The sequence below is a fragment of the Lycorma delicatula genome, chromosome 2 (genome assembly GCF_047948215.1).
Source record: "Lycorma delicatula isolate Av1 chromosome 2, ASM4794821v1, whole genome shotgun sequence".
Lineage (NCBI taxonomy): Eukaryota > Metazoa > Arthropoda > Insecta > Hemiptera > Fulgoridae > Lycorma > Lycorma delicatula.
This window is the reverse complement of record NC_134456.1, coordinates 31,250,559-31,268,977: the sequence shown is the minus strand read 5'-3', so window position 1 is coordinate 31,268,977 and position 18,419 is coordinate 31,250,559. Positions and strand designations below refer to the sequence as shown.

The window sequence follows — 18,419 nt, the reverse complement described above, 5'->3', positions numbered from 1 at the left end:
CAGAAGCAATGTTAAAGATTTACTCTTTATTTTAGCGACATCACTTCTCAATTACTTATATTCTACTGCGCTTCAAAATTTATAATCGGTAAATATTAGTATATATGTATTTAATTAATTTTGGTTAAAGGTATTAAATTATGGAAATAATTTTTAAATTATTTTAAAAATAAATTTAATTCGTAATCAAGAGATTTATTTTTCAATTTACGAAAGATTAGCTGTTATTATTTACCCTACTTCCCTCTTCCGATATAAATATAAATATAAATATATATATATATATATATATATATATATATATATATATATATATATATAAATATATATATAAAATCAAATTATTAATTCTGAAAAACTGAATTTCTCTGGAATTCTTTAGCAGGTTAAAAAAAAAAGGTTGTAAAAATAATATTAATAACATTAGTAAGAACAGTAGCCAACAAACATTTACTCGGTATTGTTATGTAAATATTTACAATGCAGCTGGTATGTTTATTGCAGTCATAACTCGGCGCTGACTCATTAGTTTGAAACAATATGCCAAGATAGGGCTGGTACTTAAAGTAATTTGAGGATAAGGTACGTTTAAGCCTCGCAAATCACTGTTTACTATGGCGTCGGGCACGCACCACAACTACGCTACTACATCGCGACGTCTCCTCTTGCCGCTCCCTATTCTCCCATCCTTCTTCCTTTTCAATATTATTCACGTGCGCGCGTGCACGCGCGCACGTAAACATACACATGCAGACACGCGCACATGTGTATGCACTCATGAACTGAAGTATTATTAAAATTTTTACTCACTGTTTTTGTTTTGTTCTTTTTTTTTAGATGCTCACTGTTTTTTATTTATTTATTTCAAAGGTAACTTAACACAGATTTTTTATTCCTAATCTTTATTTAAAGTATTTTCTCTTACTTTTAATAACAGTAGTTACGTAACAGTACTTATTTACGTTACATATCAGGTATTTTTAATAATACTCTACTTCTCTAATTTAAACTACATCTTTATTATTTTATCATAATAAAATACGGCTGTTATTCAGCCGTAGCAACAAATTTTTTTTTTTAAATCATTTTGGAGATTTTAATGATCTGAGTATACTCTAAGTTGTCGAGAAGAGTTTCACTGATCCGCTGTTTAAATTGACTTTAACTTGCAATAATAATTTTATTGATGTAAATATAGTTGTCATTAATACGTACACCGGAGAGCGCATAATATAATCTTAAAAGTCTAATTCAAATTACAACTAACCTTTTTTATATTTATGGATGTTTATATATTCTCAAGAACAGTTAATCAAAGATGCCACGTTCTAGTTTTTCGCCTTAAGATTTGAAACCAATGCTATTATTTATTTAAATTTATACATTATTTTATAAATCTAATTTTGTGACTACGATGTGTCACAAAACGTGTGATATACGCGATTCTTAATTTAAATTTTAACAATAATTAACAAGTTTAAAAAAAAATCATTAATGTTTTGTTATACATATTTAGAATTATGAACGAAGCCTTTTTTTTAGTTAATCAGTCATATTTTTACAACATTAAACTGTACCTTACCTTGTTAATTGTTTAATTTTAAACAATAGTGAAGGGAAGGTACAGTTTAATGTTGTAAAAATGTGACTGATTAACTAAAAAAAAAGGCTTCGTTCAAAATGCTAAATATGTATAGCAAAATATTAATGCTTTTTTTTATTGCAGTAATAAATTATAATAATCTTCTAATGAAACAGTTATACCAAAAATTATCACAAGAACCAGAACTACAAAAGGACATATAGGAATTGTCGGTGTCTGGCGAACCTTACAGTTTAAAGATTAACCTTAAAAACAGCCAGGTCATGTTCAACAAGTTATCCGAGGAAAGAAAGAATTTGTCTCTAGAGAACTCAAACAGATAGATTACTACGTATATATTGGCCAACGGATGTCAACTGAAGGTGATACAATCAAAGAAGTTGAACGACGAGTTAAACTTAAGTATCAGGCATTTGGGAGACTTAATACCGTTTTCATGAACAAACTCGCCTTTTGCCTTAAATGAAAATTTTTGATCAATACGACCTGTCAGTCCTTATCTATGGAAGCGAAACTTGGACATTAACTGTTCAATCACTACAGATGCTGCAGGTAGCACAAAGAAAAATAGAACCATGTACGCCTGACGTTGAAGGAAGACGTTACATGGTTCAGAGAACAAAAGAAAGTACGTAATATCATCATGAAAGTTAAAGAATAAAATTGCGGTAGACAAGCCATGTAGCATGAAGAAGACTGATGAATTAAATAGCACTTGATTGGATATCACTAGATGTTAAATGCCCACGAAAAAAGAACCAAGGTTTGTCGGGTTCATGTTATTATCAAGTACATTGGACCGAATCGGCAGAAAATCGTACAAGACCGTATTAGTTGGAAACGTGCTGAAGAGGCTTTTATCCTACAGTCGATCGACAACGGCTGAAATGATGTTACTAAAAAGTATCGGCAGATTTTATTCGTGTTCTTTTATTTATTTTTATTAATACTTTAGTTTATTTTATAATTCATGTTTTTATTTTAAAAAATAGAAAAATCTCTAAATCTCTTTATCTTTTAAAATCTAAAATTCTCTTTATCTAGAAAAATTTCAAGTTTAGCTCCGGTGTTATATTAGTCAATCTCGATGTTATGTTAGTTATGTTTTTGATTCCAAAATCTCGATCTATATATCGTGAATTACGGTATTTCTTTTAAAACTAAACACCAATTTTTAGATCTGTAGATCAATTATTGGGTTACCTACCATATATCTTGTTTTCGTCTCTTGGGGAAGGTTTGGGACTTCAGGACACGTTTTTTTATCTCATTTTGGTTTTGTTAATAATAATATTTTTCATAAAGACTATTGATTCGCAGACCCTTTCACGAAAACTAAATTACAGGCATAATTAATTCACAGTAAATAATCTCGATAAGGTTTTTAATTACGGCGAAACCTCAATATCGTATATGGTTTGTCACAACGAAGAACAAAATGAACTCTATTTTAAGTTTAAAAAAATATAATACCTTATTATTTTGATATGTGTATAATTACGAAGAAAAAATATAATGTTGTAAATATGAACTAATGTCGTCTCATGCAAAAACAATTACCATGCTAAGATAGTATATGTAACTGAATATTTCTATTACTACAGCGGGTAAAGAATATATGTTATATTTACGATGTAAAAATATACAACGACTTAAACGATAAAAGAAAATTTTAATTTTCAGTGTTATTCAGGATTTAAAATATTACAGCGCTTAACAAGTAAATTACAATCGCATAACTTAAAAGAAACGAAAGAAATGCAATTACAAGAGGTTATAATTTTATTCATGGTTTTTTCCAGAGCCGCAATACAGTCATGAAATTATGGTTATGACAGTAATTTTTCACGATGTGTGATATCGAGTAAAACGAACAACGGCATGTTAAGTAGCCGAAGATGTATGGCAGTAAAGAACAGAGAGAGTTGAACGGTATTACTGTGTATCAGAAGAGAATACCCAATTAAGGATGAGCGGTCGGCATTGTGCAGCTCCGACTCACGGCTACAGTCGACCGCGGGCGGCCACCCAGCGGGCTCCGCAGGGGTGCTGGAATTCAGTCAGGTCCAGGTGCGAACCGAGCATCGCTTTATTTCAGAATTATGAATGTCAAATTATGGAAATGCGTTGCGGCTCGTTCCTATAAAACAATGTAACAACCGAAACTAAAGTCACCGGTCGGTTCGACCTTCTTAAACGCCTTCGCTTTTAAGATAAACTCAAGCGATAATTGCCGCAGACATCTCCTAATTGCTGTGATGCCGCCTCTGTATCGTAGAGGAAACCGGACTTGTAATATGTCCCAACAACGTCCATCGATCTCGCTGAACTCGGTTCCCGTTGTACTCGTTTGTTTTTAACAATAATATATTTATTTACATACTAAAATTATAAACCGGCCTTTATTATTTAAATTTAGAATTCTGTTAACACTTGCCGACGGCAGTTCCATACAGATAACAATTATCTTTTACGTTTTAAGTTAACAGACATTTCTGATTACTTTTTAAATATTTTATTACTACTGGAGAATACAACTTTTAAAAAACGTTTTGTTTAATATTATGAAATAAATATCCACAGACTGATTCCGAACTGATTTTTAATTACCAATTACTCCACCGTTTATGAAATAATATTAATATATTAATGTTTTTTAAAGCTGTTTTTGTACATCCCTCTTCCCCAATAATACTGTACGTTTTTCAAAATGAATATCCGGGTGTTGAAGTTATTTAATATTTATTATGTGTTACTCACACTGATAAACTATCGTGAAATGAAAGAAAAACTCAAACAATTTTTCAAACGAATGTTTGATACGAGCACCATTCTTCACACGGCACATATCCAGCTGATTGGACAGTTCATCCCAAACTATAATCAGCAAGTCTAGAGTAATTGATGTGACAGCTGTCTCAATCATGTCTCAAGTCGGTTAGGTCAGCTGCTAACGGTGACATATACACTTGATCCTTTATAAACCCTCAAAGGAAAAAATTTGCACGGGGTCAGAATGGGCGAAAGTGGAGGTCACGACAAACAAGCCCCGGCGACCAATCCAGCGGTCGGGGAGAATTTCATTCAACCGATCACGTACAGCGTTATACTAGTGAGAAGGCGCACCATCTTGTTGCCAAAAAAAGCTCTGTGGTTCGTATTGCAGTTGAGGAAAGAGCCATAACTGTAGAATATCAAGATAGTTCCTTCCAGACACTCTTGCTTCTGCGAAAAAGAACGGTAAACTTTCAGTCGGGACACGGCACAAAAACATTCAGTACGAATATAGCCAGTGGTTTCAAATTGTTTATACAATCTACGAACGTTATTGACATTGAGGAGACATTGGGGATCACCATGAAACCCCACACGGAAGGCACGTTGAACGGTAATTAGAGATTCACACTGCAAACTGCAAAACAAGGAACTGCAAAACGTTAGTACTGCAAAAATTTACGCTTTCAAGCGTACGGTACAAAAAACAGTTTATGAGTTTTAGCACAGCTATAACTGTAAGTTGTTCGTTCATTTCATGTATAATTAATCAAAGTACGTGAAACTTGAGAAATATTAGATAGCTTTAAAACCCCGATATTCATTTTGAAACACGCAGTATATCAGTCATTGTGCATTCGGTTAAAGTATTCAGTCAGATTTTACAACATTTAAAAAATAATCAAAGATATCTGTTAACTTAAAATGTAAATAAATTAAAATCGTAAAATTACATTCTTTATTAAAATACATTAATTTTTAGAAAAATTGTATATAGCAGTGGTGATCGACACTGTTGAAATATGTATAGCTCAGTTTTTCTGATTCTAATGATGTTTAAATTTATTAACTTGCATCTTCTATCTACACGATAATTTTTTTAAATTTAAATACGCCCTTCATAAGAAAACAAATAATATATTCAGAACTTTTATACTACATTCATGTAATACCAATTTGAAAATTATTGTATTTATTAAAAAATTCAATTTTCAAAACCTTGGAAGAGCCTGTTAAATCTTGGTTATAACAATATCTCTGTTTCTAATATAATCGATGGATAAAGCGGCGACTTGATTAAAATCTATCATAACAGAAGAAAAGAAACAAATATATTATTTGATTTTCAGAAAATTATTTAAAAAATCACCTGTTTTGGTATACCATACCGTCTTCACATGTTACAAACAGAATTCTGACAGAAATACAAACAAAATTTTGTGTTTCAAACAGTGATTTTGTTTGAAAAACAGGAAGTATTCGTTCCGAAACAACTGTTTTGATTTTTTAAATAATTTTTTGTTTAATCAAATAAAATATCTGTTTTCTTTTGTTATTTCTATTACTATCTTCTGTGTTATCACTGATATTTGAGAAAGAAACGAAAATTTATACGAAATCACTATAAATGTATTCGGTTGAATAATTATTTATTACATCAAATAAAATTGGTAGAAAGATAAATTAATTACTGCTATGTAATTGAAAGAAGGCTCCTGCCTTCGAATGGCAATGATATGCGTACTATTAAAGAAAGAACAAGTAGCATTGAATGACAGGTAATAAGGGTTCTTTCAAGTCAAACCGGTTTTTTAATTAATATGCAACAAGATTTATTCAACAAATAAGAGAAAATATCTTTTGAGATCAAAATAAAGCGAATAAACTGTAACGTAATTCGATTAGACAAGTACTACATTTTAACATTTTTAAATAACATGAAAGACTGTCAGTTGTTGAATTTAATATCTTATGCGATTATAAAGTCAATTAAATAAATAACCAATTGTATGTTATTTAAATACCATCATTCGTAAAATCATTTGACATAACTGGTTGTGTTATTAATAATTAATATCCTTCCAGTTTCTTACACGAATTTAACTTCTTACTTTGGGAAATAGAAAGTTTATTTAATATATATATATATATAAGCGTGTGTTTTTTATTATATATATTTAGTTTTTTTTATTATATATATATATAAGCGTGTGTTTTTTAAACGACCTATCTGTTAAGGCTACGACGTTGAGGGTACTCTTAACCATAGTTTGGTTTAATTAATTTGTACATTAATCTTAAATCCCCAGATAGGTTCATGGACAAGAGCCCGGCACCAACCAAATTAAAAAGATTCCAAGGATTCATTAACTCGGAATACGTATTTATATCTTTAGCATGGTTCCAGTTAGTGTAAAGCTAAAAATCTAGAGGAACACCAACGTAGAAGAAGGGATCAAATACAATGAAAATTAATTTATAGTGAAAAATATAGCAGTATCCGTTCTGCTCATAGCACTTGAAACCATGGCATCTTTAATTAAAACGGAGGAGACAAATTACTGCGAAGTTATCACATGAAATAATTTCATTTTTGATCTACGAATATGACAACTTAAATAAGTTTCCTTTTTTTCTAAGAACTAATATCCGATTGTAAATCATTAATTTTATTTCATTCAGCAAAATGAAATGAAATTTCATTTTACTATATGAATTTGTCACTACTTACTATGCTTGCAGATGTGTTGTAATATAATTAATTTACGTTAAAATTATTAATCTGATCATAGAAATATAAAAATTAATCCGTTATATTCATTTACACATCGGTAAAATTAAATAGAATATTTTAGTAAATCAATTATTTAACGCTATAACACCAAGCTAACCAATACATAATGCATTTATGTTAGGAGTGATTGAGAATTAGTTTTAAAAATATAGGTTTGTCCTTTATTATTACAGAAATTGATATTAAATATTATTGTTAACATTTGCAGTAAAGAGAAAATATATTTATTTTTAAGACGTTAGAACAGTATTAACGTCATCTAAAATAATATATAATTCAGAATTTTGTAGTATATTTACGCTAAACGTGTTTCTTATTACCGATAGCTTACAAGAATAAATTCATACATAGCTAAGATCTGATTAATACTTAATCGTCTTTATTTCAGTATTAAATCAGTTTCAGTTATGGTAGATTAAATACAAAAAAAAATTAATTCAATTAAAATGTTTACCTGCTCTGAGTGCGTCAATTGGAACAGACTGATAGGGCATAGTATACGGATATCCTTCTTTTCGAAGAGTTTTCGGCTTCCTACGGGGTCTGTATTTGTAATCCGGGTGTTCCTTCATATGCATCGCTCTCAGTCGTTTCGCTTCATCGATGAACGGCCGTTTTTCATTTTCAGTCAGCAATTTCCATTCAGCTCCTACAGAGGAGATCAAATATAACGTTAAATCTCTATTGTTTAGTAAGTAAAAATATACAAATATAATTAATAAAAATTTTATTTTATTACGTATTATATATAGCCTAAAACTAGATATATATGTCGGAGAATAAAGTACAGTGGAGTATCTTCCGACAAAACGATGAGAATATTCTTTAGAATATCTGTATTTTTAGTAGTTTTAAGAAATGTACTATTACTTGTAATATTTTGTAAAATAAGGTTTAAATTGTTGCGGTAGGCTTAGGCCTAGGTAGGCACATGGTTGTCAACGTAGTCGGGATCCCAGGACGATAGGGGTATCATAAAATTAATAAGGAAAAGGAAATATGCAGTAGGCATATTATTTGAGAATATTGAGAAAAGGTAGTCTTGCTTTGGAACCCAGATCGAACAGACGTCCTGGTGATCGCGAATTCGTTATTTCCCTGAGCCTCGGTCTATCGCAAGTTGTTTTAATATTATTTGAATTCTAAATTGAATTAATCTTATATTATAATTCGTGTACTACTGAGTTATTGATAAGTGATAATTATCATTTGTAATTATTTCATTGTACGAGTTATCTACTCATTTTTATTAATTGAACTTTATTATAATCTTATATATTCTCCACTTGTAATAATAAAAATGAGTGAAACACAAAACGTTGAATCCCGGACAAATCTCCTCGCCTCTCCGACATATATATATATATAAAGTAAGATTTATTTCAAATAAAATCAAAATTTCTATAAAAATAAATTCCTTATTTTAGTGAAGTAATTAAATTGTCCAAGCCATATCGAGAAGTAGAGAGAGCTTTTTAAAATCATAAGTAAAATAACACTGATTTTAATTGTTGATGTGTTACGAACTCTTTATAATAATAATAATAATAATGCAGATGAAACAATTTACATTAATACAAGATTACAGACTTCAAAAGACGACGTATATTCACTTAATGTTCCTTAAAAATACGAATAAAGAAGATTTAATTCTAAAAAAGTTGTCTGTCGAGTAGGAAAAAATTATCAACAAAAAATGTAAAATCTATTTTTTATAATTAACAAAATAATAAATAATTAATATATTTTTAAAATTGTTTAAATTATTCTCACAAATATATTACAAGAAAACTCTAATACATTCAAATTTATACTAGTGATTCGCAAAGCATATGATAAATTTTAAGGACGCTAACACTCTGCTACAAATATTGATAAAATGTAATGAAATAAATGTCATTATGAAATAAATAAACAAATATTAAGAGATAATTTAAAATAAAATTAAATTAAACCATTTGGGAATAGTTAGGAAAAATGTACAAATCAACTGCTGAAGAAATGCAAAATATAAAATCTGATGTGGACACTACATGGCTTCCTTGTACGTCTATTAAATTACATATACACATTTTTTTTTAAATGAAAGTACATAAAATTTTATTTCATTAATAATTTATGATATTTTTATTTATTTTTTTTTTTATTGTTATTATTGAATTATCGTAATCGTTTTTTATAATCAGAGGTTAATAATTAATTATTAGTAAATCAATATATTTAAATTAAAAAAAAGATGAGGTTTGATTGAAACCGATGTGCCTTCCTCTTGTAAGATCTAAATATTTCATTTATTAAAACAGTCTATAACTCTAGAACCGATGAACATAAATACCACTTTTGATATACTGTTGAAAAGCTCTCAATGAGGGCTTCAGTTAAGAAAATGTCCAAAATGGGTTTTTTTAGACACTTTTGATCTAGTCGATTGCAATTAAACAGAGAGATTCACAATTGGATGTTATAACAGTCCTAAATTCAAAATTTCAACCACCTACGGCTAATAGTTTTTAAGTTAAGCGAGATACGTACGTACGTACAGACGTCACGCCAAAACTAGTCAAAATGAATTCAGAGATTGTCAAAATGGATATTTCCGTTGAAATTTGAAAACCGAAATTATTCACGATCACAATACTTCCTTTACTTCGTACAAGGAATAAAAAATTCATTATAAAAGTAATAAATATGGAGTTAAATATTGATTTAAAAATTGCAATAATGTTTCATTTTAATGAAAAACTATCATCACAGAATTTATAAATCATATCTTACCTATTGGCGGCACTGCAAATGTAAAACTACACAAAAGCAACGAAATATTTAACTATTATTCAATGTCCATACGACATATACAGCAAATTCCTTTGTATAGAATCAAAAATTGTTTGGCTTCATAGAACATCTTTATTTTTACTTTTTAATACATACCAGCATATTGACGTAGTCTACTAGTACACACCAACAGAGATATAGCGGGTTTCCTTACTTAGTTTTTTATTCATTTTAGAATTTTATTTCATTTGAATTTCTATTCTCGATTAATTTCGTTTAAAGCGGGACTGTTGATTTTCCACCTACAAAATGGGTTTTAGCAGTGAATACAAACGTGATATATAAAATGTTGTGTTCCACAATAGAAAGAAGTAATTGTTTTTCTTGCTTGATCAAATTCAGTAAAGAAACTCGAAGTTTGTGCGTAGGAATATGAAATTTAATTTTTGTAGCGTATGAAAAATGCCATGCCTGACCGGGATTCGAACCCGGGACCTCCGAATGAAAGATCGAGACGCTACCATTCTGGCCACGGAGGCCGGAAATGAATTAAGATTAATTTTCTTATCGGTTTAAACTAGATATCACGCAGTATTTCTTATGTTTATAACACATATAAAGAACCTGATCTATATGAGGGATTAATCAGAGACAAATTTACTTTTCCTGAGATAATAATTACTTAGGAAATCCTTGGATAATTTCCTAATCCTTAGGAAATTATCACTTGTATAGATAAGAATCACCAACCTCTTATTGGGTTGGGTTACTGATACTAAACAATATATATGACTCGCTAAAGAAGGCGGAGATAAAACTCTCTGTCCTCAATTCTACCAAAAAGCATGCCATGGATTGGTTGTTATTTTTAATCATGGCTATGCCATTTTTGACCGTGAATTATTTATCGTTTCAGATCATCTATACCAGTTTCACTAAAATTATACATTAGTCAACATGTAGTCATTTTAAACACACACACACACACACGCCGGCTTATATAAATTAACAGATCTAGTATTTCATTATTATGTTATAAAAGAGCGGACATCAACAGCTATGGTCATTAGCCCGAATATTTTATTATGATTATATATAATACAACAGCTATTACATTATTTTCTTGTGGAATTCATTATTTTGAGAAACAAAACTTATTAAATTTTTGTATCAGATAAAAGAATAGGGCTGAAGTAGGCAACTGAAATAAATAAATAAAATTACATTTATTTTTATCATATTACGTTTATGGTTTTTTCATTGCTTATTCAAAGTCGCATCGACGATAAGAGTAATTAGCTACTTAAATAAAACTAAGCGTTCAGAAGTAATTAGGCAGTAAAATCAAACATTGGATAATAAATGTCAGAACAGGAACCTGACTACTAGACTATTTTCGCTGCACAGATCCGTAAGGGATCTCAAGTAAACAAGACCGCTAAATTAAGATCTTAACCCCATTATTCCGGAGAAACAACAAGTCTTTTGATATATTTCTTCCGGTTAAGCAAACCTTTCACGTCTGAACCCCCGTTTAATTGATGATGAATAGTCGCGAGCTTCGGGAAATCTCGAAGTATGTGCTTTTTGGACCAATTTACATTGCACGTCTCACAGTTCCGCTGAGGAAAGCCAAATAGGTGAGCGTGGGTTAGCTTTGTGTGCCCAATCTGAATTGGTTTCTACTCTTGTCTGGGATAAATGCTTTCTCGAAAAAGTTGTCCGGGATGCCGTGTAAGGCCGTGGTAGGACTCAACAATCAGAACTTAATTCATCGAGTACGTAGTTTGACACGAAGTGCCTTCGTGAAGTTGCTCTTAAACATATATTTTAATTTATCTTAAATCATTTTAATTTATTTACAAAAAAATTGCTTTATAATATTTACTTCTTAAAAAATATACAGAGTTTAAATTTTAAAAGTAATTAAATTTCACAGTACTGGTAAAATATACCTTCGATACAAAAGATGTCAACTTTCCTTTTTTGATAAATTTTTATAGTTTTCCGTTAATTTTAATAAAAATAAATTGAAATTAAAAAAAAAAGTTTGTAAAAATAAAAATAATTGCGAAGCCAAATAATTAGCCTGTGGTGAAGGCCAAGGTCTATGACACGGTTTAGGGCTAGGATAAGTAAGTAAACCAAATCAAGAAAAATTAGGAAACACACTATTTCGGGAGGAAACTTTATGATACACTCATTATAATGAGTATATTATAGGTGACTGACTAGTAACACCTAAAAGGATATGTTAAATGTATATGTAGTTAATTTAAATATACTAACATATAAAATCGGCCTGTATAAAGCTAAAAGACGCAAAGTTTTATTATAATTATAGATTTATGCAATAGTTATTTTATTCTTAAGAATATAATTTTATATAAGAATTTTAACGAAATAAAACTAAGTATTAATGGAATTAAAATGATTCCTTTTGGACGAGCAGAGTCGGTTGTTCCTGTTTGAATTTACGTTTTATTTCAGTATTTAGTTCCTAATTGTACCAAATAAAAAGGAAAAAAATTCTTGAAACGTTCAATTAAATTATTTTTACTTCCTTATACGAAGTAAAGGAAGTACTGTGATCGCGAAAAATTTCGGTTTTTAGATTTTAACGTAAATATCCACTTTGACCATCCCTGAATCCATTTTAACTAGTTTCGGCATGACGTCTGTACATACGTATATATCTCGCATAAATCAAAAATAATTAGTCATAGGATGTTGAAATTTTGGATTTAGGAGTTTGTAAAGTCAATTGTGCACCTCCTCTTTTGATTGTAATCGGCTGAACCAAAAGTGTCCAAAAAAGTCCAATATGCAAAAAATTTGGAGTTTGGAGTTTTTCTTAACTGCAGTAATGAGAGTTTTTCAACGATTTATCATACGTGATACTTATTTTCATCGGTTCCACAGTTATAGCCAAATAAAATTTTAAGTAATGAAATATTTGGATCTTACATCGGTTCGAATCCAAATTTATCCTTTTTTAAATTTAAATATATTGATTTATTCATAATTATTAACCTATGATTGTAAACAATTTTTAACAATAAATAATAATTCAATAATAACAGTAAAAAAAAAAATTATAATAATAAAACAATATCAGAAGTTATGAATGAAATAAAATTTTATGTACTTTTCGTTTTAAAAAGAAATGTGTATATGTAATTTAATAGGCGTACAAGAAAGTCATGTGGTGTCCAAATCAGATTTTTTTTATGTATTAAATCAAAAGAACAGTGTAAACATACCTTAGAAATTAAATATGAAACAAAAATTCGTAGCTGTTTATCAGCTTACATTTTTAAACAGCAAAGAGGAACAGAATAAATCGATTTTTAAAAAGTGATAAATTCATATGTGTTATTATTAAAATAATGGGTTCTTTCGGACATTTTAAGATCTGAATCAAGATGAAATTAATGAATACGGAAAGAACAAAAGCGTAACTGAAGAATGCCATCTGTTAACAAGAGTACTTCAACCTCGTGAAAAACTATCGACATTAGTATAATCAACTCTACAAACCCTTTCGTAGTGAGAAAAAAAATCTGTGGGTTGAATAAACAGGGGAGAGTGAAAAAAGTCTTTAAGAGCAACGAACAATAAAGAACTTTCGTTGAAAAATTAGTACTAGAACCAATAAGAGAGTAAAACGAAGATTATAAGGAAAATATATGGGTTTGTCGGGTGTGGAGAATATAAAATGCTACTGAATGGGTTAGAAAAGTAGGGTATTGTTTTAGTCTGTGAACTCAAGATTATGATGCACAGAACAAATATATCGTGAGAAAAAGAATAAAGACAACAACAAAGTCCTACACATAAAATCAAGACATTATCAAAAAAAATCTTAACGGGATATCAAACCAAATTTGTAATATTTATTAACAACTGGCATTATAGTTTACAAATTATTAAATTTACCTATCGGTTAAAGGATTAGAGATGAATCAGGTAACTGAAAAATTCTAAACTATAAATAAAAAACTGACACCAATACGGCTCTGCTGTTTAAATTAATGGGTGTTGTGATATGAAATGTCAAACAGTTAGCAAATTCTCCAGTTTTAGGAATAATCTAAAGATTTTTATACGACTGCCCAAAATGAACTGTAATGTATTTAGGGTGTATGTATGTACGTTTTTTCCACCGTAGCGGCTCAACAGCTGAACCGATTTTGGTTTATGTTCCTGCGTTGGAACGTTACGCTACCGAAGTGTCGTAGGCTATGTAAATATATATATATATATATATATATATATATATATATATATTTACATATTTTTTTAATTTTTAGTATTTATTTCTCGTTTATTATTTCTTAGTTGTTTCCGTAAATATTAGATGTGCAGTATCTAAAATAAATAAATTAAAGAGGGCAGAAAATACATGAGAAAGGAAAAATATTGTTGTGTACAAGACAGAAAATAACAATTTGCTGGAATTCTGTTTCCTTAAATGGTAAGCAGTAATGTAATGAAAGTCGTATTCTAGAACTTAATAAATCAGGATAACTTTTATGTTATAGGTTTCAATAAATAATATGTTAAACATTTAAAAAAAGATTGTCGAAAATAACGCCGTAATGTGATCGGATTCATACCTTATCATGGTAAGTTTTTAGTTGTGAACTTCGTTATTAAAAGAACGAACATCAAACGATTCTATTTGGACTCTGTCAGTTAATTTTATTGAAATGGATGAAATATTCCGGGAAGTATATAAAAAACAATTAAGTACAACGCGATATTTATTTGTTTCACTGCTAAAACGGTCCATGTAGATTATATAATAGTACCGATATTAATAAAACAGGCATTCTTGCTAAGTAGCTTCTTTGTTCAATTTGTATAAAATCATAACAACCAGCTAATTATATGAATGTGAGCGCTGATAAAGAATCTTTTCAGAATAAATTAAAGATAAATAATAAGTCAAAATAAAATTTACTTATTTCATTACAGGATTAAGCGAGAAGGGGATATTTCCTAACATGAACTTAGTAGAATATTCTAGAGCATTTTTGAAGGAAGCAGTCTTACAATAAAAGATCAAGCTATTTTACTAGCTTATATATAAAATTTGTCAAGCGAGTTAGATTTTGGTCAGTGCAAAATATATAAAAAAGAAATCAGTTCAGGATATATTAATTAATGATTTGACGTACCGAACAACAAATATGAAAGATTTTGTTGAATAAATTCTTATAGTTTATATATATATATATATATATACTTAATTTTTCTGTAAACCTTAAAAAATAAATAATTTTTCAACAGTACAAGGAGATAAACATATGATGGCTTTTAGTTATGATGTACTTAAATATGCAAAAAATTCGACATTGTAAATATCACGCAATAGAAAATTATTTGAACAAATATATTGAACACTTTAAGGGCGTTTTCATACAAACATATAAAATATATTATTTTAATATATATATATATATATATATATATATATAGAGAGAGAGAGAGAGAGAGAGAGAGAGTGATTCCAAATTGTACAAAAATCTCCCGGGAGATGATTCTACAGCCAAAATAAGGAAAAAATCATATAAAAAAATAGGTCAGAAAAGGATTTGTTAGCGAGTTTCGACTCACGAAACATTTAGCTCTGCTTTCTGCTCTCTGCTCTCTCTCTCTCTCTATAGTTCTTGGTGTACAAATCGAAGGATAAATTTGGTGCTTTCTTATGATGTTTGGTCTAAGAAACTGAATAAAAGTGGTCCCAAACATCTCTCTTACTTAGGTTTTAAGATAAACAGAGTAAAACACGAAAACGTTTTGAGAAATTTGAGAAATTCAACTTCAATAAAACTCAAAACACAAACTGGATCGGAAAAGTGTTAAATTTGGAAGACATTCTTCAGAAATATATTAAAAATTGTTATTTTCGTATAGGTTGACAATAACAGTTGATAAACAATTAAGTTTAGTACTTAGCATATGAATATTCATTTGAGCAGTATTTTTGCTGTTAACGGATGTCATTATGTCATATCCGTTAATTAGAAAATTAATTAGAAAATGAAAATGAAATTTTCATTTTAATTAATTAATGAAATTAATTAGAAATGAAAATTAATTAGAAGGTTAATTAGAAAATGTAATTATCCTATTTTCTAAGTAACGTTCTAATTACTGATGAATCCTATTTTACAAGAAATAGCATTGTAAATTATTGAAACACTCTTGGGCAGAAGAAAATTCCCATCAGATGCTACAAATCATTTCCAACGCACTTTTTCGTTAAATGTATGCTGTGGTTTTCTTGGTGATAACCTTATTTATCCTTTTTTGTTACCGCCAAGGCTCAAAGGAGAGCGGTATTTGCGTTTTTTGCAAACAAATCTGATGGAACTCTTGGAAGATTTCACTTGCAGATAGAGTGCGAAATAGGGTTTCAATGTGGCGCACCTGCTCACTATTGACGTGATATGATGAATCATTTAAATAATAACACATTTGGCAGGTAATGGATTGGTCGAAACGGACCAGGAAAATGGCTAGCTCGATCTCCCGATCTCACACGCCAGCGGAGTTTTTCCTTGGGGTTGGATGAAGTCTATTATTCTGTTATTATAATTTTATTCTATTACCCTTGTATTGGCACATAAGAAGACTTGAGACATTGTATAATAGAAGCTGGATCTACTATTATGAATAATAATAATAATGCTATTAGACGTGCCAGGCTAGCATAGATTTACAGCTCAACTATGTATTGAACAGAATGGCGGCCATATTGAGAAACTGTTTTGAAGATGTTTGCAGCTTCAAGTAACAATTTTGATATTTAATAATTCTTAGAAAAAACAAAAAGTATGTGATTTTTATTTTTTTAAATATATTTTTTATTCGTTTGTTTTCATTTATATTATATTGCTCAAAAATTGATGAAATCTGTATCGTATCACTTTTCCGATCCAGTTTGTGTGTTTTACTTTTTTATTAAAGTCAAACTTCTCAAATTTCTGTTAATTTTAATTGACGTTACTTACATCAATTTTCTCAAAATTAAATTCTCTTAAAAGTTAGCTAGAAATTTTATATGTTTATCGGTAAATTAACAAATTTACTTTATTCTAAACCTAAAAAGTGTATTTTACGACAAAACATTTTTTGTGTTTTTACCGCTAAGTGAGATCTGGGGCCACTTTTATTCAATTTCTTAGATCAAAAAACATAAAGAATCAGCAAATTTTTTCTTCGATTTGTAAACAAAGAATGTTTTTTCAGCCGAATTTTGCTGACGAACCTTTTTCTAACATATATTTATATGAATGTTTTTTTCTTATTTTTGGCTATAGAATCATCTCCCGAGATATTGGTGTGCAATTTGGGATCATCCTACATATTATTGTTGCGATAATATTATATTTAAAAAATATGATTTATAAAATAAAAAAAGAACACTTTAATTTTGTTTTACTTAAATTAGATTAAATTGTTTAACCATGATAATTTTATGGTAACATGAGAAGAGTATGTGCATATTTTGGCCAGGAGTAAAACGTAAACGTTTGTGGATCTAACATAGTTTTTTTTTTACTAATTTCTTCCTGAAAAATATGATTTCTTTTCTAGATTAAAAAAATAATCGTAAAAAATTTCTTAATCCGATAAGCGAATAAAAAGTTATATTCTGACAAGTACAGCCCGAGAAGAAACTTCACTCTGAATAGTTGCATTGATTAATTTATTTTTATAAAATATTTTATAAAATTTTCCTTTTTATATCAGTTAATCTGAAAAATAGATGGAATAGTTACTTATTATTTTTTTCTTTTTTAAAGGTAAAGTTAATTTAAATGAAATGGATATATAATAAAAGGAAAAAGATATTTCTTAATACAGAATGAATTGATTCAAGTAATATTAAAAATAAAGTCTAAGAGAGTAAATAACGAGATGGGGAAAGGAGAGTTGAAAATTTCGTCGAGAAGGTTGAATAATTGTAGAAACGGAGATGATAAAGAGGGGATTAATGTGATTGCCTGAAGAACAAAGCGTCTTGTCCCGGCTGTGTTCCTGTTCCATCGCTGGAAGTGATTTTGTCTTAAGGAAAATGAAATTGCAAAGTATAGAAGACACAATGAGAGTCATCATGAGGGAGAACCTTGTATCTTAATTAATTCCAACTTATCACGCTTCAGTAGCTATGAACGACAGAATAGTCTGTTCCACTGCAGCAGACAATCGGAAGAAAAGGTATTCATTGGAAGAATGTCATTTTCAATTGTCTCGTTTTAAAGTATACGTCCCCGCCTATTGTTACGCATTTGACTTATTTTTCACTTATTGTTTCGATGTTTTTTAATAATAGGCTATTATGAAAAAAAATTTACTATCCTGTCTAGTCTCGTTTCGTCTTTTCTTATACTGTAGTACGGGTAACAAAAGAAATCAGCTCCCAACGCGGTAAATATGTCCCATAAACGGTTCCGCGAA

At 29.5% G+C, this 18,419-nt stretch overlaps 1 protein-coding gene across 1 annotated transcript in view; it reads right to left on the bottom strand.

Moving 5' to 3' along the window:
• Positions 1-18,419, bottom strand: part of Sox21b (SRY-box transcription factor sox21b) — a 121,969-nt gene that overhangs the window by 32,636 nt on the left and 70,914 nt on the right. The window contains exon 3 of the mRNA XM_075357829.1: positions 7,627-7,821. Coding sequence (XP_075213944.1) covers positions 7,627-7,821 — 195 coding nt within the window. The remainder of the gene's footprint in view (positions 1-7,626; positions 7,822-18,419) is intronic.